The sequence below is a fragment of the Musa acuminata genome, chromosome BXJ1-10, assembly GCF_036884655.1.
Source record: "Musa acuminata AAA Group cultivar baxijiao chromosome BXJ1-10, Cavendish_Baxijiao_AAA, whole genome shotgun sequence".
Classification (NCBI taxonomy): domain Eukaryota; kingdom Viridiplantae; phylum Streptophyta; class Magnoliopsida; order Zingiberales; family Musaceae; genus Musa; species Musa acuminata.
Window position 1 is genome coordinate 25514266 of NC_088336.1, and position 27516 is coordinate 25541781.

The window sequence follows — 27516 nt, forward strand, 5'->3', positions numbered from 1 at the left end:
CACTGTCTCTCTTTGTCAAACTCAAATTAATTATATTTAATCATTCCATGCTGAGTATTTTGGGATTCTAAAATAAATGGTGTCATCGTGATGTTGGAAATCCTAAAATTAAGGTTTGATTCTTCTATAAATAAATAAAGGCTTTGGTAACAAGAAAACAGAAATACTTTTAGTGTTATTGAATTTCTGATATATATATATATATATATATATATATTTCAAAATTTATGTAAGAAATTTTTGATTTTTTTTTTCGATTTTTCTCACCTCTCTCTCTCTCTCTCTCTCTCTCTCTCTCTCTCTCTCGTGCTGCAAATATCTAAATATGCAACCATCTATTAGTCTCAGAAGCATCGATCGCGCCGCTTCAGATCCCGTCGTTATCGTTGCACAGATGGAAAATGGGACGCGATCCGCTCCCGTCTTCGCATCGACACGAATCAAAATCAACATCCACCGAATCATCGATAAAAGAAACGGAAGATGCAATGATACAAGCGGTTCGCGACCTTACCGGCGGTGAGAAGTGGCATCCTCACGTGTTCTTGGTCCGCTCTGAGTCGACGGTAGAGCGATCGCAGGGAGGAAGGGGGTGGAGCAGTCAGGGGGGGTTCTCACCTGCGACGCGGGAACAGATTTGAAGAAGGGGAGACGGCAAAGAGGGGCTCGGAGGAGTTAGGAGTGGGAGAGGAATGGCGATCGGCGGGAGGGAGGGGGGGAAAATAATAACAGGATAGAAGCATCAAAACAATAATAAACGTCGCCGGCATCAGAACCGTTGATGAGAAACTTGTTTGATGCGATGGACGGTTGCGCCCTTCTCGCGGCCAATACGGAGGATTGGATTGCCCGAACCCAATCCCACAGACGGGCTACACCGGACACGAACCCAATGTCATGATGCTACGATGTATGGAGCGAGTCGATGTATAATTGAGGTAATTGGATATTGGGATGCATAATTAAATGGCTTTATATTTCGCATGCCATGACGAATTGAAGGTTGCAGAGCCGCGAGACAAACAAGTCCTCGAAAAGTTACGTGGATGAGATGCGCGGGCACGACACGAAGGATTCTACGTTGTCATTGACTGAAGAGAGAGACAAGGCGGGGAGTACATGGCGTCAAGTCCATGGAGCAGGAGACCGTGTAAGCGAGGCAAGCCATGGCCACTGGCTTTGTACCGTGTCTCCACCTTCAAGGAGACACGTTTCGAAGCGGATCTCTCGCGAGCCCAGCCATGGCCACCGGGTTTGTACCCCCTTGTACCTTTTCTTCACCTTCAGGTAGACACGCATCGAACTAAATCTCTCCTTTTTCCTTCCCTTGGTACCGTCCAGCAGATTCAGCAGCTCTCGTTCCTCTCTCACTCGTGTTTGTTCTCAATCACACCGCGTCCTCGCAGCAACTTGGATTACAGAGAGCAGAGGAGAGGAGAGGAGAGAGAGAGGGAGGACAAGCAACTCGACGACAACGCAAACGTAGATTATACTGCAGCACAGAGACTAAGAGCGGTACATCTGATCACGGAGAGGAGGGAGGAGGGAGCTGCATGGATAGTGGAGGTACAGTAGATTGCACCAGAGACAGTAGACAACAGAGACGGAGCGGTGGACGCATGCACGATGGCTCTCTATCGCCGCCTGGCAGCGGTCTCCCGCTGAGAATTGAAGTAGACGGCGGCGACGGGGAGGTCGAGGCCGTTCTCCTCGGCGAAACGGCGCGTGCTGAAGCGGTCCCTCGAGGCCGGCGGGCTGACGGCTTGCCGTCGCTTCTGCTTGAAGAGCACGAAGACGAACCTGTGGATGCCAATGTTCGGCCGGGGGCTCTCGTAGCTCACCACCTCCCTTCCTGTGCCATCACAAACATCGTCCTGCTATGATTCGATGCTCAAAAAAAGGTATTGTTTTGATGATCAAATATAAGATTCAGAATTCTTTATGCACTGTAATCATTGTTTGCGTTCTTCGTCTTCTTTTGAGCCTCAAACTCGCTTGTTGTGTGTTGAATCTATGGCCTCTTCAAGCCATATGGTCTACCTCACATAGTGAAATTGCTCTTTATGATCAATGGGCTCTCTCTCACATAAGAAAAAGGTACGTACTGAGAACAGGAGAAAGGACGTACCAAAAGAAGCATCTGTTGTGCCTGGAATGTCGGTCACAATCCTGTGAGATGATCAAAGTGTAATTGTTATTTATAATGACAGGCAATATATGTACCTAATGTTATCGTTGCATGTTAGATCAGAAGCCTCAACTGTGCAGTACATGAGTTGCAAAGTAAGGCTTCATTCAAGCGATTTCATCACTCTTAATATTTCTTGATCTAGGTTGGAGGAGATGAAGGTGATGGGGGTTTACCAATGCAGGTGCTCCCTGAGATATGGATCGCTTGGCCCTGGGACGTCTGGATCTGTCATAACCTGAAACAATTCCACAGCACAAGGTGAGTGTAGATAGATGCTCGGTGTGTCTCTCCTCGAGACTAGGGTTTGGAAGCATACCAGTGTGAAGAAGGACCTCATGTCACCACCCTGCACCTCGACTCTGGGCCTTGATGTGACTGTAGAAGGGTAGAACTCATGGCCATTGAAGACCAGCTTGTTGGAGCTGTAGGTGACCATGATCCTCACACTGGGTCTGAAAGAGTCCAGAACCTCTCCAATCACCCTCCCAACAACTAGGGGTTCCACTGGCCTGGACATGCCTCCCACAAGAAAAAGAAGTCTTCTTGGCTGACCAAGGGATGTGTTTGGAAGGGAGGGAGGAGAGAAAGGGCTTCTCATTGGGCTATGGAAGTGGAAGTCCCTATTTATAGGCCAAGTTCCCGGATGGCTTTAGATCGCCTGTCCGGTTACAAACTCAAGAGAGCTGATATGAGTTCAGCTATGCTTCCCCATAGTTTCTCTATATTATTTTCTGATGGATACTCAGAGCAGGTTGTCTGCCAACCAACAGTGATCTGACACAGTGGACTGCCTCTCTGTATCTTCACCTTGTGAGTCTCCAGTCTGGATGAGGGAGCTTTAGGGATTTTATTTGAACTGTTTGGAATGTCAAACATTGTTCCTGAGTGAAAGACATGTAAGAATCTTGTTAGGAAATAAATATCCCTCATGTTCTCTCAAGTTTAGGACAATGTAGGTTTAGACTTTTGCATCAAGAGAGTGTCCAGAAGACATTTTCTCTGGACATACTGCATTTTTCAAAATGTAATAAATTGACAAAACCAGGTTTACACCACAAAAAAAAAAAAAGGGAAAAGAATAAAACAATTTTATGGTACAGAAAAAATTGTCACACACCCCAATTTATACAAAAGTGTCTTCTCTCAAAAATGAAAATACTATAGAACAAAGGCCAATTATTAATGATAAAGTGGCTAAGTCTGGATGATATAGAAAAGCATGAAATGAAAAAAAATAAATGTGGCAAAAGAATTGACTGTATTCATTCTCCACTTGTCATTTTTTAACATATGATGGCAAAAGTATTGAAGATCTCTCTCATTGGGGAACTTTTCTCAGCCTACGACTAATATTAGGAGTTCAGCACATCTGCTTGCTTTTGCTTTATCAAGCAACACAGAATCTGTTTCATAGCTTCTGCAACATGCAAAATCCAATCTTTCTGGTTGAGGCCAAAAAAAGGGGGGCATTACTGAGTTGTGTGTGTTGCAGGAACCTCCCAAAATGCCATTATGGCACGGAGACCTGACTTGCCTTTAATGGTGAATAATACTTTAGCAATGTTAGGAAGGCATAAAGGGACTCCAACCACATCACACTCCACTCCACAAAGTGGCCATCGTAGTGCTGAGATGCAATTCCAGGGAAAAGAGATACCATGGTCCTTGGCTCAACAAAAAGTACCCCTCTTTATGATGCCACAAACTCACATTGTTCTGCCCGTCAAGCACAAGCCCACAAAACAACCCATGTTCTAAGCCTCCTCTTCCATTGTCTTCTCACTTTACACACTGCTTCTTCTATCTAGACTTTCATGGTGAGATCGTGCATCAAACCCCGAGGCTTCTTGTCCACTACTACCCATCAAACAAGAACTCGATGTCTTGATAGTCCAAATACTGATATCAGCACTTCCATCAGCGTTAAAAAAGAGTTTTGCTATTGATCTGTATGCTTTTCTTCCGTTTATAGCTCAACCATCTCCACCTGTCTGTTCTTCAAGGAAAGATCATCTTTATGATGCGTCGAACAACTACAGCAGGACAACACCGGGAACCTCCAACACTACCGATGCAACCAATACTTCAGTTTCACACATGTTCCACCAATCAGGGGATGTGCATCTTTCATCAAGATGAGGTGCAATCCACGTCGATCCCTTGGAGATTAAGAAAGCTGGTGCCCCGTCTCATTCAGACTTTATCGAGAGCTTGATTCTTAGCTAAGAATCTCCACAAACACAATAGTATTAGTGCCTCAAACAAGTTATATCTTTAAGCAGTTGAGAAAACACTGGAAGATACGGGTTGGTGACTGAATAATAGCACAACGCAGGTATATAAAGCAGATTAAACATTCAATGATATTGTCACAGTTAGAGATCGCCAGTTCCATTTGATAACCAACCACCTGTTAGACACAGCAGATCTTAAAAAGTTATTTGGCCATCCAAGTGGCTGAGATATTCGAAATACAAATCTGCGAGATATTGCTGAACAATCTTTATCAAGGTACCGATGCTAAAATGTCAGCTTTTATGAGATTCCAAAGTCCTACCAAGCATCTCCTGTTTGGTTCTTTTCACAACCGTCCTTCATGCTTTATTTCTGAAGGATCTAAAAGACCTTCCAAGACAACAAGCTGATCCAACAAAGCCAGCTTCTCATTTTCCAGAGTTTTCACTTCTGCATCAGCCTCACTGAGTTGGCTGTCCAGTGAGAAGCTTTCTTCCTCCAGCAACAGATACTTGTGTCTTAATGCCCTGTACTCATCACCGGATCCTGAAGGATCAGCCAATGAATCAGGAGCCGCCCTGTCTGTCTGTTGGAAAGATGAGGGAACCCCATCTTTATGGCCTTTCTTGGATACCTTTTGTGGCTTTTTAAATAGATGGGTCCCCTCATTTTCCCCTCCATGCTCTCTCTTGATCTGAACTGCACTAGACATTTGCTTCAATGGTTTCTTCTTTCGTGACTTGGCATTAGTGATTTCTGATGAAATGATTGGTGGGTCTTCCATTTCTAATGGGATAGGATCAGCTCTGTAGAGGTGCACTTCAGAAGCAAATGACTCTTAGAACCAGAACGAACCTACAGAAAGAGATATGCATACAATTAGCTTCAAATTAATAATTAGAGCAAGATTGCTGAATTCATGTCTGAAAATCGTCTACCACAGTAGACAAAGCAGAATGTTAAGCCCTCTGCTTGTTGGAAGGACAAAATGGCTGTGGTTCAAGTCTCATCCACTGTATTATAAACTAATCATACTATTATATCAAGTCATAACATAGCTAGCTTTTCTACATGGAGGATTGATGCCACGAAAACTCCGGTCTGAAACAGATCAACATAACCAGGGTTTCCATGAGAACTACAGGAAAGTGGAGTTGTGAATATTCCCAAGAAGAAAAATAATATGAAAAGATGTGAATAGCTTCAATTATGTTTGTTTAAGACAAGAGGTGAACCATAAGAGTGGAAGCAGTGTATCAATATAGGGATGTACCTGGTGAGGTTCAGTTTATGGTTGACCCTACAACTGTATCGTACCCTTTCTTTTGTACCTCAGAACCAAAACATGAAAACAAAGGTCATAAGAAACAAATTTGGTTTCTGTCTGGTTTGTTGGATTTCAAACCAAACAGATGACTGAAATCTAACCAAGCAGATTTGAACTTTCATTTTCAAACGAAAACCAACCTGATCTTTGATTAGAACCAGGCAAAGCTGAATCAAACAGCCGGTCCTGTTTGGTTTATTCTTTCTCAATCTGGATGAACTGCCTCACATCATACTTCAATTCTATCCAAGCATTTCATCAAAGATATTTTTCTCGCTAAATAGCCACTATGCGAAAGCTGACTTGAAGAAAAAAATAAACTATTGGAATCTAGAGTCAAGCAAATGTGAAAGATTCTCAAACTATATTATCGATCATACTGTCAAAATAATGGATCTAAGATACAATCGATATGTGAATACTCTTCCATAACGAAACCAACAACCATAAAACATTGCAACCTCTCACCTCAAGTTTTTTTTCATTATATACACATCTCCATATGTTTCATTAAAGAATTAGTTTTACTGTCAGAAATTTAGTTTCACATGCACAATCAATGGAATACTTAAAAGCAGTCATACTAAAAAAACATCTTTTAATTCCCCTGAAGTAAGCCCTGTGGTTATCCACACATAACATCGTGATAACTAGTTGAATGGCACAATAGAGAAAGGCATCAACAAGTCAGCTTGAATAAGATGCCTTCCACCAAAGAATTAGTAGGCTTCTCATTATGTCAAGAATCATCCATGCATATAATTTATTTTTCTTCATTCACCATATCCATGGTCACTTCATGATAATCAACAATTCATGAACTGACCTAGAGAACCTAAACACATAAACTACAAGACCCAATTCTCATGACGTACTTGGGTAGAATGATAGATTAAAAGAAGCCCAATGTGAAAGACATATTTACCAAGTCACTTTACCAGATGAAGGGATAAGCGTTGCTCTATAGAAGCGAATTATTTAGTGATATGCCTACTAGTCAACCAAACAATAAATATCAATCCTAAAAAAATTATCATCTTCCCTCAAATAAAATTTATGATAAATTAGTTGCATTTAGTGTATGCATTATTTGTTTGAAAATGCTGAAAATCCTATTATTCTAGTGCACTGCCAGTACAAAAAGTATCCAATAAAATCTACATCATTTTTCACATTAATAAACTGAAAAATGTGTGCAAAAATTCACTAACAAGAACAATAATTTTCATAAACTAAAAATTAAATGATTCTAAAGTTCACAAGATTAAAAAGCAAAACTGTCCAAAAGTTTGTGAAGAACACTGATAAAGTGGGAAGAATCAATTTATAAATCCTTCCTTAACTAGGAAAATAATATAGCAGCTATTATCATAATCAAAGCCAAAAATAAGCAAATACTGATTTACAGAACAACTTTTGGAAAAAGAAACAGCAAAGAATGTAGGAGTCAAAGTCAATTAAAGGTTTGATCGACGTAGAAATGTGGTGGCAATCAGATGGTTACATGCTTCGTAATTGAAATATAGGTCTATGCCAGCATTTATAACTAAAAATGCAGCCCATGCCTTTTTTTTTCCAACTCAGTTACACACAAGCATGAAACATGCCGTGTCGAAGAGGTTGCAACAGCCACAGTGCTATGACTTGGTCCTCTTCCTTCATCCCAGAACCATCTCATCGCGTTCATATACATTTTCTTACTAAGACCTTTTACTATTAAACCATCATGTTCTTTCCTTGAATCAAAGGGAAACAAGTAAATCAATGGAGGTTAAACTTACTTCCTTTCAGATTGAGGAGCAAATAATCAGAACAGTGATTTAAAAAGGTGCTCGGGCGCTCGCCTAGGCACTCGGGCGAGGCGAGGCCAGAGCGCCTCGCTTCACTTCCAGGGGGCTAGCGCCTGGGTTAAACCAGGCGACCGAACCAGCGTTTTAGGTCTGGTTCGGTCTCCGGTGCTTTAGTTAGTTCAATCGAACCGACTAAAACACCGATATCAGCTGTCGCGGCCCAACCCTAACCGTGCTCGTTGCCGCTACCGCTGCCGCCCCCGTTGCTCCCGCTGCTCACCGCTCCTGCTCCCGCTGCCGCTGCTCGCTGCCGTTGTCGCCGCTCCTGCTGCTTGCCGTTGTCGCTGTCGCCGCTCCCGCACCCGCTCCCGCTCCTGCTCCCACTGCCTCCTTACATTCCCGCTGTCGTTGCCTCCTTACACTCCCGCTGCTGTTGCCGCTTCCTCTTTCTTCAGTCAGCACCTCCTTACACTCCTCTTCCTTCTTCTCCTTCCGTATACTGTTAACAGTATACAATATACTGTTAACAGTATACTAATAATAATATTTATATTTATTAGATTAATAATATACTATTTTTAATTTTGAAACTTCTTGTTAATGTGACATTATGATTTTGTATCTTAGATTTTCTTAATTTAATAACATATTTTTATTTAAAATTTAAATAATTATATTTATTAATTATATTATATATTTTTTTATTTTAGCGCCTCGCTTTGCTCGGGCGAGCGCCTCGGGTGCTTTTGGACCTTAGCGCCTTTTGGCGCCTAGCGCTTTTTAAATCACTGAATCAAAATAAACAAAAAAAAAAAACCAACTCAGATAATAAAAACTTGGTCAAATGCAAAAGCAACTGGCATAATTTGCAACTACAAAACCGAAGGAATAGTTACATAAGTGACCATTTTCTAATCAAGTATGCAAGATTGTACGTTTAAAGAGAGATGTGAATGCATGAGAACTAATCGAGTAGATTCTATCAATTGTGGTTTTCTAAAAATTCTCATTAGTTTTATTGCTCAGAAGCAATGGCAATATCTAGACATTCAACAGTTTAGGCATAGATTAATAACCCATATGAAACTAGGCAACATATTAAAGACTAAGTAGGGGGAAAAAAAGACATCTAGATTGTGGTGTAATATATATGTTACCTAAAAAGTGCAAAGGATAAGATACGCATAGTTCAATACAAGGATAAGGAGAAGCAAAGACAACTACTAAGGGTCATTTTTTATATAGATGCCATAATGCAGGTGTTGAACACAATTCTGCTTGGTCCACTTTTTACAGGGCAACTCAAAGCTGTATACTACGGCTTGAAATTTTTTCTAACTGAAGCAAATTGTTGTTATTATACAAACTAACCAAACAGACCTGTTATCACAATTTCATGTGATCTATAAAATAGCGTAGCATCAGTTTTCATGTATCATGACAATAAACCTAAAAGACACAACCAATATATATGCTTTGCTGTAAATCATGCAAATATATACTCACAGCGAGTAAATTAAATAATGTCTACAGTTAAGAAGATATATAAGGGCAATCAGGCACAAGGCTCTTTCAATGCAAGATTTGGAAAAGGCCAATGTAGCAGTTTTATGGTGTCAAGGTTCCCCTCCTCCTCCCAAATCAAGATATTTACTTGCAAAGAAGTCGAAAAATCTAATACAACTAATTGTTGCAAGCAGGAACTGCTCTTGACAATTAAAGTTGTATAAGTTCAAGTTCTGATGATCTGCACGTAAACATAGCATTCATTGAAAGATGACTAAAATGCTAGGTAATTCATGCACGTAAAACTATCGATGGGACGAGAGACAAAGAAACGAATGGTGCTGGCTGAAAGGAAAAACCCTTTCCGTGCCCTATATATAAAATATAATTGCTTCAATAAAAGATCTCGCAGACAAGCATAAAAAGAGTCTAATCTCCCCTTTTGTGGGTCGAGATCCATATCATCAGCACAGCAATATAAAAATGTCAACTTTCACAATTGATGAGTGTAGGACATGAAATGAGAAAGGAGGATCCGCGGAATGGAATAGGGAGATGATCAAACCTAAAAATGGAGTGTCTATCATTCCGTCTCTATGTACACAACAACATGAAGAAGGCTTCCACATCCCAGCTCCATCCAACATCCGAAAAAGATTTCAATTCCGAGTAAGGATCGCGAAAGGGTTTCGACATGAAGAGGTAGAGAAGAAAAAAGGAAGACGAAAGTCTCCTATATCCAAGAAAGAGACAAGAAGGAAGCACCTATTCACCACACCGCCGAAAGGTGCCACGCGGTCCTTCGTCCCGCCCGTTCGTCGACGGTCTCCATTGCGATCGTTGCGTTAGGTAGGGCGGCGGAGAACGAAGACGGCCATCGCGATGTCAAGATGGGGGCCGCTAGGGCTTGCTTGTATCGCATGCATAATTGGGTCGACCGACCGGACCGCAAAACCGCCCGTGTCAAGTTTAATGACGGAAGCCGGACCGTGCCGTTTTATTGAGATAGCATCACATATAACGGTCATCATGTGGAGTGGGACCCGCCTTGGGTCCCCAATCGGTCTACCGTGTCAACCAATTACAATTCAATGCGATTTATTATTTTTAAAAATAATAATTTAAAAATTTATTACATTAAACGAGATCAATTCAAACTAAAGATTTATTACTGTGTAATAATATACGAACATCCATCTTATAATATGATAGAAGTCAAAATAAGCTTTACTGTATAGTGTATAATGTACCTATTATCTAAAATTTACAAACTAAGTCAACATCTTACACGTAAATTTTAAAATAATCGTCTGAAATTTAAAATTAGATATACATAAATTTTTTAAATATTAATAGGGTATATTTTGGACTTCGGATACATCATCAGCAAACGCGAGCTCCCGAGACATGCATCAGGCGTCACGTCATACCACTGCAAATCTAGCACAGAAGGCATTCACTCGGCAAGTCTCATCCCAGAAAGCTCGGGATGGTGTCGCATGGCATCGTTCCGAGCATACTAGACGACAAACACGCGAAGGTATGAACTCGTCGCTTGAGGGGGGTCGACCGATACGCCAAATCCACATACGATCGATCCTCGAACAATAGCATAAAAGCCCCCGGTCGACATTTTGCCAGGGGAAAAAAGGTAGAGAAAAGACCATCGACTTAACCTCCAAGGGGCTCAAGTCGAAATCTCCTAACTAAGGTATGTGTGCAGGAACGCAGGCGTCCCCGGAGATATGGCCATCCTAACCCTTGATCCAGCCCGACCTCAGCGTCTCTTCCAACCGACTAAGAGACCCACCTCCGAGCGTCGAGAACTCCGGACATCGACCTATGGACCAAACCGTGTTAACTCCTCGACCACGACGTGTGAGTTCACTAACAAATATTTTTATAATAATAAATTTTTTTAAATAAATATTAATTGGAACTTCAACTAACAATCAAAACATACTAAGCAATTAACCACAAGAAATATATTTTTAAAAAATTAAGAAAGGACCTTTTATTTAAAATAAAATAATTAAAACTAAACTCGATCAATATAATTGTATGTTACCCATCTTACGATTAAAATGATTCATCGGCATGAGACGTTGAGAAATATATATCTATTTTTTTTTTTAAATTAATCATTCAATTAAATCAATGATTCATTATTAGAACAACTAGCAGTAAGCATTTAATCATGCATGTGTATTTTTATTTCTTGATACATTTACATGATTTTATCAATAAAATTATAATATAGTGAATGATAAATTTCTTATCAAAATTCTGATTGGAATAAACTGGATTTTTAATTGAATCAGTTTAATTAAAAAACTTTAAATTAACAAGTAAGTTATCAAGTCGAGTTATGATAAGTAGTGTCATGCTCGATCATATCCACGGATAAAGCCAAAGCGCATCTTAGATTGACTTAGTATTTAGGTTTGATAACTCAATAAAATCAATGAATTGATTAGTCTCTGTGAAAATGTTGTCTTCAATTGTTATCATTGTTTCTCATAAATGTAATAAATATTATATTTTTTAATATAGATAGGCTTAATTTTTTAGGTAAAGTGGAAAGTAATCATCTTCTATTTTGAAATATGTCAAGATGTTTTTATTTTTAACACAAAATTACTTAAAAACTCTCAAATAAATTAGTTTATAACATCTTATCATAGTGCTTTTAAATATTGAAAAAAAAACATTATGACAAGTATGATTTAACACTTTATATGATCAACACCAAAGGAGTCGGATAGATTCATCACATCAACATGAATTACATTGAAGAATATCTTTTAAATTATTTTTATTTCATAAATATTCTCTCACTGCTTTGTAAGTAGAAGAGTATAATTCAATATTTAAAATTTTATTATTTTATAATTATATAAGTTCTTGAACTTGAGTATAGCATTCGTTGAATGCTAGTCACTTGTCATGATCTCCTTCAAATTTTGATGCTAACAACATTAAATCTATTTGGCTAGTTTTAGTTGAATTTCAACGATGAGTTAATAAGATGGTCGTTAAGTTTTTATTATTATTTTGAAAAAGTTAGGACTCCTTTATAATATTTTAAAAATAATGGATATAATTTATAATATATATATATATATATATATATATATATATATATATATAACTTGAAATATTTTCAACACTGTCACTCTTTAAATTTTATAAAACACACTAAAATAAGAAAAATATATAAATAAACTTTCATCGATAAAAAAGGTGCCCCTAATCCCATTGATCATTCATTTTAAGTATATTTTTAATTTTATTTTTCTCACTTTTTATGCTATATAAGTATATAAGTCATGCGATAAAAGAGAAGACAAATTAGAAGAAGTATTTAAACTAGGTAAATGTTTATTATTATGCGCTAGTCTCTCAAACAACTCACATCGTTTAAACTAGGTAAATGTCTATTAGAGTTTTAATGAGCATTATCTCGTGAACTTCAAAATGTTTTTGAAAATTTTCCTCCATCGATTTCTCTTATACTTAGTTGTCATCTCCACGTATCACTTTTGCTTTTGATTGACATTTTATTGAGATATGAATTTGACAATCTACTTTCAATAGAACTGATCACCATTGACGAGGATTCAATAACTATTGTCTTCTACTAAGTTTCTTTGAATGGTCTTTGAATATATAAAGAACTCCTTTGCTAGATAAATAAGAGAACTGTGATACTCTGTTTCACTCGTTCTCTTAAAAGTTGAGAAGATAAAAATTACTTAATTTTACTTACCTCTTTGAGGATTGTACTTTATACATCAGGCTAGTTACTATAGGAAAATATAGTTGCGACATCATATGCGCAACAAAAGAACATAAAACAAAAAATCCTAAATTTCCTAAAAGATGTTCATCGTCGTGTGAAGATTGATGCACAAAAATTTGCAAAATTAAAAATCACGTGTGAGATAGTTGTATTACCTAGGGAAATCGATACCCCTAAATTCTTACATATTCGTGGGAAAGGATGAAGGAGGTTAAGCGTCCTTCTCTCTAGTGATGATTCATATGGCAGGAGCTACGAATACGCTCTTCAAATCGCTACTCAAATCTAGACACCTATTGGCTGAGGAGGTGAAGGGGAGAAGAGAATAGGAGATGACAACCAAGAAACCTAGCCTATGACCCTTTAGTTCTTTCATATTTATAGAGACCCATTGTAAACTTAACCCTAATTAGTCATGCCCTATTAGGTATTAGATCTCCAACCAACTACTCATGCCTATTAGATTAGTATATCTCTATCCAATAATTTTTCATTTGCTCTTATTAGATCTCATTCATGGGATCCAATAATTCATGGGCTTATTGAATATCCAATAAAATATGGACTCCAGTGGATATCTCATATCTGAACCTCTACTTGTTGTAATACCTACTATATGTATGTGACCCTCTAGGCCCAATATCGAGCTGATCATTTGTCATACCTATCAGAACATGTTTCTAGCTCAATGAATTATTATATCCATAATAATTCACTCGACTCATCGACTATGAATGTACTAGACCACTATGCCACATTCCCTGGAGTTTGTCGCTTAGTAACTCTTGAAGTCTACCGATTTTATTAAAATTGGTGCCCTATTGTTTGAATATTGGGCATTTGGTCCCTAAATAATCTCTATTGCACATAGTTTTCTTTGCATCAACTTAAATGATAATACTATGATATATTTTTTATGAGTACTTGCTTCCACGTCCTCTTGCCCCATGTCAATGCCTTCTGATCTTAACTTCACATTTACAAATTAAGTCACCTTAGTCCCTCTATCAATTATTTCGTTAATATAAGGTGCATGTGTTGTAACTCCCTTCGACTTTGACACCATGCAAGATAAATCCGCTCAATCAGAATTAAGAATCCATGGAATGATATGATTTCACTTTGCCTCTACAAGAGTTCATATTATTGGCATTTGTCAAAGGAAAGCTTTGTCTCTTTGCTCTATGTTCCATATTCTATATTGACTCTCTTCATATGGCTTGGGCATTTCATCAAGTTTTACCTAAGTTGCTCCGCTCATCGATTTGCATTGAGTTGATGGTGACTCTCGGGTCCACTATTTCACGGGTAAACCCTCTATCGAGTCCAATCTCCATATCAACTCTAAGTGTGTCTTTGTTTAGTATTGCCTAGAGTTACTTCCCCATTTGATTTCATAATGTGTCTATCAATACATTATTTTATGTGAGATTATGCAATGACTCTTCGTCATTCACTTAATTTATTATGCTTAATGGAGTTATCGTCTTAAAGTATCTCTCTCAACATGTATAATTTGTTACACATGATTTGACTTATTATTTTAAAATATCTATTCGGTCGAAGTAATGTACAAAGGTTAGGATGACTGAGTTAAAAGATACGACTCGACGTTAGTATAGTTCTTAAGACAAGTGAAAGCATAATACTATGGAAGGAGAGAGAAATTGGTCAAGGGTTATATAAAACTCGTAAAATAAAAAAATTACTAACTCAAAAATATGATACTCATGCGAATGCTTGTATATGACCATGATAAAACGAGCAAAACTCATCCGAATATTATCTTCAACCTAAAAAGAAAATTATATATATATATATATATATATATATATATATATATATATATATATATATATATATATATATATATATATATATATATTCCGGCTCGCTCGTGGCGTTTAAGGACGTATGTTAGTCTAGCCCCTTTTGGTTTAGAAGTCTCCATCTCCTGCGCGGATCGAATTCATCTCCATCTCGCCCCATTCCGCTCTGATCGCCGAACGCCGTTAGTCGACGCGGCTTGGTCGCGGGATACGCGCTCCAATTGCTTGAAGAAGCAGGGATCCCTACGGATTGGATCGCCGAGCTCGTTCTTGAATTAGGGTTCTTCCTCGTCTGTTGACTCCTTTCTTGGTCAAGGTTTGAATGCTTAAGCTTCCGATTCGCTTCAATTTCAGCTTTTACTGCTCATCCCACCTTTGTGCTCCGGAGCTCGAGCTTTCTAATTGATCGCTTGACTTGTCGACTTCGTCTATTTGCTTTGCTGAAGTTGCTGGTTTGATTACTGGCTCTCGTTAGGGTTCTTTCTCTTCCGGTTGTTGAGAGTTTTGTAGTCATTCTTTGCCAGTTTGTAGTTATAGCTATGTTATTTGGTTTCTTTTATCTTTCCGGATTTTCAGTTTGGTTACCTTAATGCGGAGTTTCCCTGTGATAAACTGCTCAGCCTTCAGTGCTTATCTCGTGCGTTGCGCGGAGGGTTTGAGTATCTCCTTTTGTTGGAATCCCGTCTTTTATTCCACACTGTACAACTCTGTGTCACTTGCCACTTCTCTTGAAGAATTATCGCAGGCTTTCCGTGTTGGAAAAAAATAAAAAACATATATTTTAAGTTTTAACTTCATCTTTTATTAAAAGTTGAACCTTTTGGTCACGAGGATGTAGAATTTATTTCCACTGCACTGTTTAGGGATTTCAGTATCGGCAAGGAGATGAGAATGTGCATTTACAGGAACGAGACCTGGAGGTGAACTTTTATGGTTGGTTAAGCATGAAAATGGCAGGAAGTTCGAGGGCAGAGTCAGCTTCGAGCAGCATGGATGGACCAAACTTTGCTGCTACTGCCCATCACAATGCGCAGCGTGGGGCCTACTCGGGCTCTGTTTTGGAGAGGTCCGGAAGCTTCCGTGAGAGTTCAGAGAACCGTGCTCTGGTTCCTGGACCTGGCACATCAAGAAACACATCCTTCTCTCCAGAAATACCATCTTTGTCACAATATTTACCACTTGAGCCATTTTTGATGAGTGAGCAAAAGTTTTCTCGCTCTGGAGAGTTAAGAAGAGTTCTAGGTGTTACAGTTGAGGATCACTCATTTGGATCTGCACAGTTTAAACCACTCCTGCCTATTGCATCTGAAGAACTGAAACGTTTCAAAGCCAGCATATTGGAGTCGTCAACCAGAGCGAGGTACTCTATTTGTAATTCTTCATCTGTTACTTGTCAGTTGGCTCCATTTAATATCTATATCCATGAAAGAACATTTTGCTTATGCCTTAAAACTAAATTCCAACAGTGCATTCTATCTTTAGACTGTTTTGGGCAAAATCTGTCTTAAAATGACTATATAACTGTTTAACTTTCATACCTATTGGATTTTAAGCGTGTCATTTCTTGGTCATGTTGGATAATTGATCTCTCTCTCTCTCTCTCTTTTTGCATGATTACATTTAGTTAAGACAATAGAATAATTGTGGTTCTTGATGAATTTATAACTTCTCTTTTACCAGGGATAGAACAAGGTTGTTGCAGGAATCAATTTTCAAATTGGACAAATATCGGAACATGAGGAAACGACAAAGAGCTGATCAATCAAATGAGAAGTCAGGTACCTCAAATCCATTGAAGATGGGAAGTATGATCCATCAAAATCCTGCAGAACTTGCAAGTCCGAGACTGGAGGACAGAGCAAAAAGTCTGATTCCTAATAAACGTATTCGCTCCTCTATGGCGGAATTACGGGTTTGTATTTCTTCTCAAGGTGTCTTCTTGAGAAATGAGGCTTTTGACTTAAATATGCCTGTATGATTTCACTGCTAAATAGAAATATAGTGATCACTTGTTTGTGATCTGTCTTCCTCTCTTTACTGAGACTTAAATATGAAGTTTTGAGTTGCTCTTTGATAGTTTTTATTTTTTTCTGCATCAGTCAGAAGGTCGTGGTAGTGTTCCGCTAAGGCAAGGTGCGGTTATGGACAAGGATAAAAATGTTCATTTTGAGAAGGATAAATCTATACTTAGGAATTGTAATGGGGGATCAATACCTTCAGAAGATAAAATGCATGGATTTGCACCAGGGGGTGACGGATGGGAGAAAAAACTGAAAAGAAAACGTTCTGTTGGCCTTATCAGAGTAATTGAAAGTGATAGAGAGACAAAACAATCAAGTCAACAGCGGGCCAATAATGAACCCCGTCTACGCTCTTCTGATGGCATTGGTATCAGGTAACTATCTTACGGGGTTGCACTGTAAGTAACTTTATTTTGTTATTTGGTTACAGGCCTAGCATCTTTGCTTGAGTAACTTTAGACGAGATCTAGTGTGGCTCATCCTAGTTGCTTTAGAACTTACAACTGCCTTGCTATCAAGGTTGTGCAAAAACCTCGATCTCTTTTTTATATAGATTAGAAATACTATCAGTATCCAATCTGAGTTCCTTGGAATTCAAGACTACAGTGAAGTAGCCATTTCAAAGTATCATGCAAAAGAATTTGATGTGCTTAGCTAGATCTGTAGGCATACAGATTACTAAATACTCCGTAAGTTTACAGGTTACTAAATCCTCGATAAGTTTACAGATTACCAATTGATATTTATTCATGTTGGATATTCTTGGTGCGACCAGGAGAAAGAAATCTGTTGTGTTTGGATTAGAAATTCTCTCTTTTTAATTTGTGGAAAGAAATGGGGTTTTAGTGTAACTACACAACCAAAGGAAAATAGTGGCGGATAGGGTAACCAACACTATTAGACTTGTACAATCAACAACTACGACTCGTGGATCCCTGGATTTTCATTTGTTGTGGGAAGTGTCTAAATGATAATTCAAGATTTATTGTGAATAAATTATGAACTTGTCCACACTGAATCCAAGGAAGAAAGAAATGGTTTCTTAAAAGATAATCCAAATAGTTTTTTTTTTTTTTTTCGGAATAGTGTAGGTGACCCTTTAAGTCATAGTGAATTCTTTGGTAGCTTGTACATGAAATTATTTGCAACCGTAACATGGCTAAAAAAATAGTTGCATCATCTGTACCTGTTTGTTGTTTGTATATCACAAATTCTCTATTACATATTAATAAAATTCTCTTGGGACCTGAAGGTATTTCGTGCCTTTTTGTATTTTTAATTTAATTGCACTTTATTTTTTTCCTCTCTAAACGTAATTCCATTTTAGATTTAATCACTTTTATTGCACTAAATTTGTAACCTGTTTTTATTTAAAAGAAAATCCACGCCGTTTTAAGTTTTTAACTCAACCATTGTTTTCTTGTCTCCATTAAAAAAAGAAAAATTTACCTTCTTATTATGGCATGTGTAGTGTGATTACAAGGATTGACTTATAGCAGATCTATGGCCTATGGATGAAGTCCATGATCTTAATTTTGGATTTTGGTAGTTCACCAGATTTGCAACTTATTTTAGGAAGAATGGAGATTGGAGAAAAGAAAAGAGCATGTTTTCAGTGTTAATAACAAGGGCTCTAGCTATTATTGTTGCTGAATTAGGGGAACTGCGTAACGCAAGCAGCCAAGGTGAACTTCTGTGAGATAGCATGGGTGATGAAGAGCATGGACAGAACAAAAGAGCATGTTTGTTTGCTCAAACATGAAAGTTTGAAATTGGGATCTCTTGCTCTTGCTTGTTTTTCTTCTTTGTTTCATAATTTGTGAAATGAGAAAAGAGTAGAAAGAATTTTAACAACAAATTTTTAGATAAATATTCAAGTAATATTTTCCTGTTAGGTCATGCATGATTTTTTAAAATATTCCTACATGTTTCTTTCTCTTTTAATAACATGTATAAAGGTTCTTCCAATAAATTCGAATTTCTTTTTCAGACCTGGATTGTCTAGTGGAACCACAGTAAGCAACAAGGTGGATAGCTGTTCCCAACTAAGTGGTGCTGGTTCTCGTGGCACACCCAAGAATGACTTGGATAGTGGCTCTGTTTCAAATGAAAGACGAGAACACTCTGGTGGACTAGATAATGAGCGTAATACTTCTAAAGGAAGCAATAAGTACGTACTATATTGCTTTTATGGACGTATATTCTATTATGAGATAGAAAATCATATCTCCACTCCCCAACTTGTGATTTACATATACATGTTTTCTTATTTTTCCTTTCAAAATTTCTGTTAATTTATAAGTGGCCATAGTGATCGTTCTTTATTCTGTTTAGCTACATGAGAGAGTTTTTCTTTTTTTTTGTTTACATTGTATGCCATTTTATTCTATGTAACCTTCAGAGACAGAACAGTGTTTTGCTGATAGCTTTTAAGCTATGAACTGCCAAAAAGAAAAAAAAACAATAAATCCCCGTTTTCCTACTTCTAACTCTAGAAACAACCAATCTTCTATCACAGATTCTCACCACCCATCGTTTGCTTGGTGATTTACCCCATTGCTTCACTCGCTCATGCAGGACTTGCTGAAGATGTTGGAGGGCTTTTTTCTTTTGTTTGTTAATATTTTTCTCCCTTGTGAGCTCTCCATGTTTTTACCTTGAATACTCGGCAAACATAAATTTGTCTTACCCTGTTATCAGGCTAAATATACGTGAAGATGTTCAAGCTGGAAACCAGAGTCCTATGATAAAAGGAAAAGCATCTAGAGCCTTGAGAACTGTTTCAGGTGCTGTCATGAATGCATCTTCAAATTTTCTTCACTCATCTGGAAGCATTGACGGACAGGGGCAGGCTCCTCGCATAAACAAAGTTCAGCCATTAACTGCGACCAACCGCAAACGTTTAATACCTAATGAATCATCGTCACCGCCTGTAACACAATGGGTTGGTCAGCGGCCACAAAAGATCTCTAGAACCAGAAGGGTCAATGTAGTTTCTCCTGTCTCGAATTTGGATGAAGCTCAATTTTTACATGAAGGATCTGCCACTCCTGATGTTGGAGCCAGAATGACAGTTGTGGATTCTGGTGGGCTTTTGATAACCAGGGGCTTGCCAAATAACATTCATCAGTCAAAACAAAAGTTCGATAATGTCCTCTCTCCTTCTGTATTATCAGAGAGTGAGGATTCAGCTGCCGTGGAGAACAAATTTAAGGAAAAAGGAATTGATAATTTTGAGCTAGAGGATGGTCCACAAACATCCCTTAAGTCTACTTCTGTTTTTCCAACAAAGAAGAACAAGACTCCTCCGAAAGAAGAAATCAGAGATGGAGTTCGGAGGCAAGGCAGGAGTGGAAGAGGTTCAGTACAGTCAAAAGCTTGTTTATCTGTACCAAGACAAAAAGTAGAAAATTTAGATACTACTAAGCCACTCAAAAGTGGAAAGCTTGGTTCTGAAAGGAGTGAAACAAGGTTCTAGACTTGCTTGATTTTTTCTGAATTGTAAATCTTCCTCCTTACTTTCTACCTTTGAATTGTATTAAGATTACTGAATGAACTATTTCTTGGTGCAGCAGGATAGGGCGCCCTCCTTTAAAGAAGACTGACAGGAAGGCTTGTGCTCGTCCACAAACTATGAACAATGGTTCCTCTGATATGACAGGTTTGATATTTTATATTCATTTAGTGACACCATTGATGTGCACATTGCTTTTCTACATTATAGTAGCATCTCATATAGTTAACTTTTGTAGGAGAATCGGATGATGATCGAGAAGAACTACTAGCAGCTGCTAATGCTGCTCGTAATGCAAGCTGTGGGTTCCATCTTAAACATATTTGCTTCCACAGAATATATCCATTTTCTCTTTGGCACATGTGTTTTATTTGTCATTCTTACTTGCAGATCATGCCTGTTCTAGCACTTTCTGGAAGAAAATGGAACCCACTTTTGCTTTTGTGTCATTGGAGGATATATCTTATGTCAAACAGCAGGCTAGTGTTTATGTTGTTATGTTCATTTTTTTTTACAATCTTTTCTCTGTTAATCTTATGATGATAAATTTTACTCATTTAACCCAACCTTGTGTCAGATACATTTTGCTGAGGAGCTAGATGCAAGTTTATCTAACAGGTTTGAAGCTGGCCATGATGTAATGGTACTAGCCACTTTGATTTTCTGTATATAACTTCTTTTCATGTTTAATTTCTAGGGCTTCCACTTTCTTGTTAGTACTCCATCTTTGAACCTTAAAATCTGTAGGGATTCCTGAACATGAAATAAGTTTATCTTTTATTTGTCATTGGATTCTAGGAAGAATCAACTATTTTGCAGTTCTAGTTATTTCAAATTGACAACTGTGTAAAGTTGGATAAATTTTCTTTGAAGTGGTGTGCATAGGCCCCTAATTCAAGTATTTATCTTTTTTTGTCAGGCCGAGGTTGTTTGGGATGTGGCATCTTCAGCTCATTCTTCTTTTGCTAGAGAGCAAACAAACGCGGTTGGACCAACCAACAAAACTTTTGGGACCCTTTATTCTGTTGATGGGACAGAGAATGTAAAAACATCAGTTGGAAGATTAGAGACCAACAGATGGTATGACAAAATGGTTCCACTGTCACAAAGGCTGCTCTCAGCCTTTATTGCAGAAGATGAGACCGAAAAGCTGGACATTGAAACTCAAGGAGAGTTGTTCTTACATAGTGATACTAATAATGATATTAACGATCATGCCAAAGAGTTAATGAACATGGATTGTCACTTGGAGCTTGAGTACAAGAATCAGAAAAATAGTTTGGGAGATATTATTCCTTGTGATGAATTTATGGTTTCCAACAACTATAGGCACTTGAATATTCAGAATTTTATGTATGGTTATGAACCATTGGTAGAAAACAGTGCTGTTCTAAGTACAGATAATGGATCTTTATCTGGCTACAAGAAAAACAGTCTTAATCAGTTGCACGTAATGGACAACACCTCTCCTTATGAATGCCAGTTCGAAGACATGTCTCTTGATGACAGAATTTTGATGGAGCTGCACAGTATAGGTCTATTTCCAGAAACAGTGGTATGCATACTTGAGTTTGTCCATATTGTTTATGTTATTTGTATCTTGATGACATACAACTTTTGTGCAACTATAACTTAAAATCAACATTAATTGCCTTTTTGCCAGTAGTATATTAGTATATGTTGAAACTATTGAAACAAATATCAGAAAAGAAACAAGTTCCAATATGAGAAAGCACCAAAGGCAAGCATCATTGTCCTAGTTGGATAGTCTCCCTTTTCCAGGAATATCTATTGCTGTATTTTCTTTTTGTTTGAATTTATTGTGTACCTTATGCTAATGTGTCTTTTAAGCAAAATACTTCTTTGTTGTTGGAAATACTTTATCACATACCGTGACAGTTGCAACTATTAGAAAAATGCGCCTGCTAGTCACTGCTAAACCTAGTATGGTAGCATCCAACAGAGTGTTGATTCCGGATGTCATTTATCTTTACTTATGTATGCTTAAATCTGACGCTTTCACTTGCTTAAAGATTTACTCTATAGTTTTACCACTCAAATCTGTGACCCAAGCTATATTTAAGTTCAGGTATGTCTATAATTAAGTTCAAGTATTTTGGAGTTACTCCCATTCTTGATATACTCTTGTAATACAAAGGAGGGTAATCAAGAGCCATTGTGCCTGATAGGAGCAAGCATTATTGGCTCATATACATATTTAATCAAAAGTTTGCGCAGCATAATTTAAATTGCTTATCAAAAGCTGTCCTGGAACGTCAGCCCAACAGAGATTGAGCAAATTTATCAGGCAACCCAGAAGGTCTGCTGAAAAAAATGACCTCTTGTTGTACTTCAAACCATGTTAGTAAAAAATCAGCTGGGTCACTGCCCTCCAACTTGCTGAAGATAACAAGCTGATTCTTATTATGCACAAACGTAGAGATTCTTGAAGAAACAGCTTCTTTTCCCTTAAAATTGAGAATTGATTTCCTTAATCAATCTTTTATTCTTTGTCTTGTGCGACACCATCAAGTGTTGCTTTAGCCTCAGCTTATAAAGAAGAATTAGCCAAACTAACCTTTGCCCCACAAATCAAACAATACCAGACTTGGAGGCCCCCCAGCCCCCATATTCCCCATCTGGGTGATAGGATTCACCAAAATTGACCTTGCCCCATCCAGGCTTGGAGGACCCCACTTGACTCCAATAAGCTTGAAACTCGGGTTCCATGAGTCTAGCAAGGTGGCCAAAATGTTATTTGACATGCAGCCAAGGATGATCCTCAAGTTTCATGGGATCTGGAGTAGTTCAGAGAGATTATGAAGTTGCGTTTATGCGTTGTACTTCATATGGAAGCTTTCTGCTACCAAAATCAAGGAGTTGTATTAAACATAATTGTTGTCAATAACAATGGACTAAGTCTCTCTCTCTCTCTCTCTCTATACAATTTAGTATTTTCCCATCTTGCCTTTGATGAAAAAGGTGAAGTAATAACTCTGATAAATTTGTGCCCTCAGCCTTTCAATGCATTTACAATTTTGTATTTGAAATAATAGCAGTTGAAAAGCATCTTTTTTCTTTAAGCTTAAATATCTGATGTTTCCTGTTTTAAATTTCCTTGCAGCCTGATCTTGCTGAGGGTGAAGATGGAGAAATTGGCAAAGTCATTTCAGAACTAAAGATGAGGCTCTACCAGCAGGTTATTTGTTTGGAATATTTCTGTTCTGATATTGGTATAATAAATGTTGGTATAGGCTCTTGTTAAGCTTTTAGCCCTGCAAGATTATATAAACTTGTGTTATTTGTCACCACCCCTCATAAGTAGTCTCATAGTTCACTGAGGAAAATTCTATTTGATACATTGTCATTGCATGTAATGAGGTGCAAAATTATATTATTGTGTCTCAAAAGCTTGTCACTGTTAGTTGCTTTTATCAGAATCTAATGTTGGATGAACTTCTGGTTTTTTTAGTGGTTATTACCTTGACCTCTTTGTGATCATACTAATGCTAAGCTGCTTTAACAGGTGAAGAAAAAGAAGCATCAATTAGATAAATTGGAAAGAGCAATTCGAGATGCGAAAGAAATTGAAGAGAGGTATGGTTTTCTGGGATCTCTTTGGATTTCATCAGTTACAAGTGCTCCATTATCTACCATGACTAAAGCCTTTTCAATTATTGAAGTGACAGGAAACTTGAGCAGCTTGCTGTGAATAAACTTGTTGAGATGGCATGCAAAAGGCTAATGGTAATTACTGCTTTTTGCTAAGGATTTCTCTGCTTGAATAATTGATGCACGTTTTCCTTCCTCTTTTACCATCTGCCTGATATAAGCCCAAGTTGACAGACACTGTTTAAGGCTTAGCCGATTGCTTCATAGCCAAGTCTCAATTTGCATCTTTATTTGTTATTTTAAAGAAATGTCCCAGTTGCTTCTTAAATATGGTATTACCATGGATGCTATCTTAGTTTCACCTTGGAGAGTAACTGATAGTTGCAGTTAGTTTTCTATACTTTCCAGTACGGTTCCTAACTCTTCTGCTCTTCTTTCTTGTAATTTTGTGCTAACTTCGGATTCATGAATCTTTACTTGACCTGCGGTGTCCTTCAGTGTCAAGTCATACTGTTGGGTTCTCTGTTCTCAAAATGGTTTACTGTTGGAGCTGAATACAAAGTTATTGGAACCTTTTGTTTGCTTGTTAGATTATTACCTCTGGAAGCATGGTAAAATTCTTTTTAATTTTTTGTTCTCTGCTTATGTTTGTGATGTACAGTCAAATTTATCACTGTCAACTTGTAATAATATTGATTGATTTGTGCCTTTGTAACATTTTACTTCTAACAGTGTCCTGGTAAATGACCATATGTAGTTTTTAGCTTAAGGTTGATCTATGGTTTAGAGTTAGAGAGTCTCTTTTGTTGTGCCCTTGCAGTGTCATAATCACCAATTTTAGTGGTCATCCTAATCATGGCAACAATAAAAATCTTGTCACATGATCCAAGTCATTGTTCATAAGTTGTTTGAATAAGAAAATATTGGGATACTATAACTAAACAATCTATGTTATTAACCCTCAATCTCGCTGGCTGTAGAGTGCAGTTATAGAATGAAGTCACTGTACACTTTTAATATCATTAGCTATTTCTGATTTATGTACATATTTATGATTGATATACTAACCATTAGCTCCATAGTCATTGAGGTGCTTATGAATATCAACCGTGCATGGGCATTTCTTTATGTTATCTGGTGTTCAGTTGAAATGTCTTAAGACCTGTTGCCTTTCTACAGGGTGGTCGAGGTAGTTCAAGTCATAAGAGCGGCACCACTAAGGTTTCAAAACAATTAGCATTGGCCTTTGGTAAGCGAACAATAGCCAGATGTAAGAGATTTGACGAAACAGGTCGAAGCTGCTTCAGTGAGCTAGCTATTCGGGATGCAGTCTTGTCAGTGCCCTTACACATTAAACATTCAGATAGGTCTCTTAATCATGTGGAATCACGGAGCGGTCAACTTGGCACTCGAGCATCAGGTATATAATTTGATTGCGTCTCCTTATAGAAGCATCGATTTACATCCATCTGCAGTATGTTCCTATAAATGACATTTTTTATATAATTCTTTGTCCTATAAATGACATTTTTTATATAATTCTTTGTCCCATTTCATGTTTAATTAATCTCAGTGTAACAAGACGACAATTTATTTGCTATTTTTTTATTAGTAGTGTCAGCGGGCTGGCTAGCTTGCTAGCCCAACCCTGCTTTTAACATGTGGTCTGGCCCAGGGCTGAAATTCTTGGTCTATCTGAAAATGGGAATTGGACATTGCATGTGGTCTGACCAGCTGGGGTGGTATATATAGTGCCATGTTAATGGATTTCATATTATCCAAACAGATGTCTGCGTTTGGATAACTTTCCTGTGGTACTTGTATTGCTATCATTAGTTCATGATTGTAAAAAGTACATTTGAGCACTTGCTTTTGCCCTTTAGAAAATATATTTCATCTATCTGCATATATTTAGATCTTTGGCTCTTAATATTACTGGTTTTGAGTAGTTCTTGGGCCTCAAGAAAAAACGTGCATCCAGCTGTCGTCTGACAAAGCCCAACCTGGACCTGTCCCATGGATGCCCTAGTTATTGCCAAAGAATTTTCATCATATACTACCATGAGGTTTTTGTTCCTGTATCTGTTTAACTGTAAAGCAGCTTCTGCTACTTGGCTTTCAGGTGTAACATCGAATACTTCCATGAGACATGGGCTTGGTAACAAGATTGATCAAAGTCCATTGGATCCATATCAAAGTTCTCCTCAAATGGGTGAGCAATTAGTTACGAGAAGGAAGAAGGAGGTGCTTCTGGATGATGTTACAGGTTCTGCTAGAGCCATATCAAGTCCAACGCACTCTCTTTCAAATAGTGCAAAATGGAAAAGGACTGAAAGAGACAGGGATCAGAACAAAGATGCATTAGGACGAAGTTCTACAGCTAAAGCGGGTCGTCCATCATCAAGCGGTGGCAGGGGTGAACGTAAGACAAAGACAAAACCTAAGCAAAAGATAGCTCAGTTATCAACTTCTGGAAATGGTCTTGGCAGAGTTACGGAGGCAGCCAATCTTATGTCACCAACGTTGCATGCACCTTTTGACACTGTGAATAGCTCTATCACCAAAATTGATCAAGAAGTTGAATTGCATAGTTTGGATAATCTGGTCCATGATTCGTCAAAAGAAAATGATGATGCCATCTTTACAAACCTACCTCTGCATGGGATAGAATCCATCGATGAACTAGATGTTGCTGAAGGGCTGGGCGGACAAGGGCAGGATATTGCTTCCTGGTTGAACGTTGATGAAGATTCACTACAAGATCATGATCTGGTGGGCCTGGAAATTCCAATGGACGACCTTTCAGAATTGACATTGAACTTTTAAGAGAGCCCATCATACCTTCTCTGGATATCAAACAATCTAGGTCAGGTAAGAGTTCTCCTGTTCTTATACCTAACAAATCAAATTATGTACCTCTTGGCAGTTAGAATCTATAATTAGGCCAGTCTATTCTTTTGTATACCTTTTCAGTTCTTGGCAGATCCCAATTGTTTTCTGTCACCTGAGGATTGTTCATAGTGCCAAATTACAAAATCAATTGAGCATTTATCTAGAATGTATATTATTTCAAAGTGGTATTGTTGTCTCTTTTTCTTTTCCTCTCATTTGTTGGTGACTATACTGTTAGTCTATGCAAAATAGTGACATCTTGAAACTAAGTTCATTCATTTGGAAGCTACTATCAAGCATTGTATATGACAGGATTTTGCCATCTGCTACCTTTAGCAAGAGGAGGTGATGTCTGTATTGCATTATGTAGGACAATTTTGGTGCTACAGCATTTATATTGTTGTGAGAAAATTTATATTGCGTTATGTATGAACTTGCAAAATTATAACTAATGTAGTTATTACTCACATGTTGTTGTTAACACTTGCTTTGAGAAGCACATTAATGCAGCCCCACTCGACTTCTCTTTCTTTGCAGACTCGAGCCATGCAAAATTGGGTGCACATTAATGCCCCCCCCCAATGTAATGCAGCTGATGCGAGGGCCCACATGAACCTTTAACTCTGATGTGATGATTCCACAAAAATATCAGATTAAACTCTTCCTCACCGTTGGTTCACACTGTCGCTGATGCCGCAGCAGCCTCACGTCCTGCCTTCCCTTCCTCGGGCGAACGCAGCCACACACCTCAATCAAATGGCCACGTTAAGTTTCCGCCCGTCATATGAACCAAACAT

The 27516-nt window shown here is 38.0% G+C and overlaps 2 protein-coding genes and 1 long non-coding RNA gene across 11 annotated transcripts; 1 reads left to right on the forward strand and 2 right to left on the reverse strand.

Moving 5' to 3' along the window:
* Positions 1–1465: 1465 nt before the first annotated feature.
* On the reverse strand, positions 1466–2786 carry LOC103968350 (protein SELF-PRUNING). 2 transcript variants are annotated; one of them, XM_009381514.3, is made up of 4 exons: positions 2508–2785; positions 2365–2426; positions 2129–2169; positions 1466–1852 (listed from the first exon to the last, which is right to left on the reverse strand). In XM_009381514.3, exons 1-4 carry the CDS (start codon positions 2706–2708, stop codon positions 1635–1637), a joined length of 522 nt encoding a protein of 173 aa, XP_009379789.2. In that variant the 5' UTR covers positions 2709–2785; the 3' UTR covers positions 1466–1634. The 2 variants fall into 2 exon arrangements, with proteins under 2 accessions (XP_009379789.2, XP_064943119.1); XM_065087047.1 differs by having other exon boundaries at positions 2365–2786.
* Positions 2787–5137: 2351 nt separating this feature from the next.
* LOC135595746 (uncharacterized) lies at positions 5138–10014 on the reverse strand. Its single transcript, XR_010480627.1, has 4 exons — positions 9815–10014; positions 5894–6051; positions 5700–5748; positions 5138–5281 (listed from the first exon to the last, which is right to left on the reverse strand). It is a non-coding gene; the product is annotated as an uncharacterized LOC135595746 (long non-coding RNA).
* Positions 10015–14747: 4733 nt separating this feature from the next.
* Positions 14748–27394, forward strand: LOC103968352 (uncharacterized). Of its 8 annotated transcripts, XM_065087048.1 has the most exons (17): positions 14858–14996; positions 15544–16040; positions 16361–16592; positions 16780–17075; positions 18692–18871; positions 19402–20172; positions 20274–20362; positions 20454–20516; positions 20606–20694; positions 20793–20858; positions 21135–21770; positions 23340–23414; positions 23742–23812; positions 23899–23962; positions 25007–25247; positions 25950–26698; positions 27257–27394. In XM_065087048.1, the coding sequence occupies exons 2-16, from the start codon at positions 15625–15627 to the stop codon at positions 26651–26653; spliced, it is 3993 nt and encodes a 1330-aa protein (XP_064943120.1). In that variant the 5' UTR covers positions 14858–14996; positions 15544–15624; the 3' UTR covers positions 26654–26698; positions 27257–27394. The 8 variants fall into 8 exon arrangements, with proteins under 8 accessions (XP_009379796.2, XP_009379799.2, XP_009379800.2 ...); XM_009381521.3 differs by lacking the exon at positions 27257–27394 and having other exon boundaries at positions 14748–14996; positions 25950–26901; XM_009381524.3 differs by lacking the exon at positions 27257–27394 and having other exon boundaries at positions 14748–14996; positions 23905–23962; positions 25950–26901.
* The last annotated feature ends 122 nt before the right edge of the window (positions 27395–27516 follow it).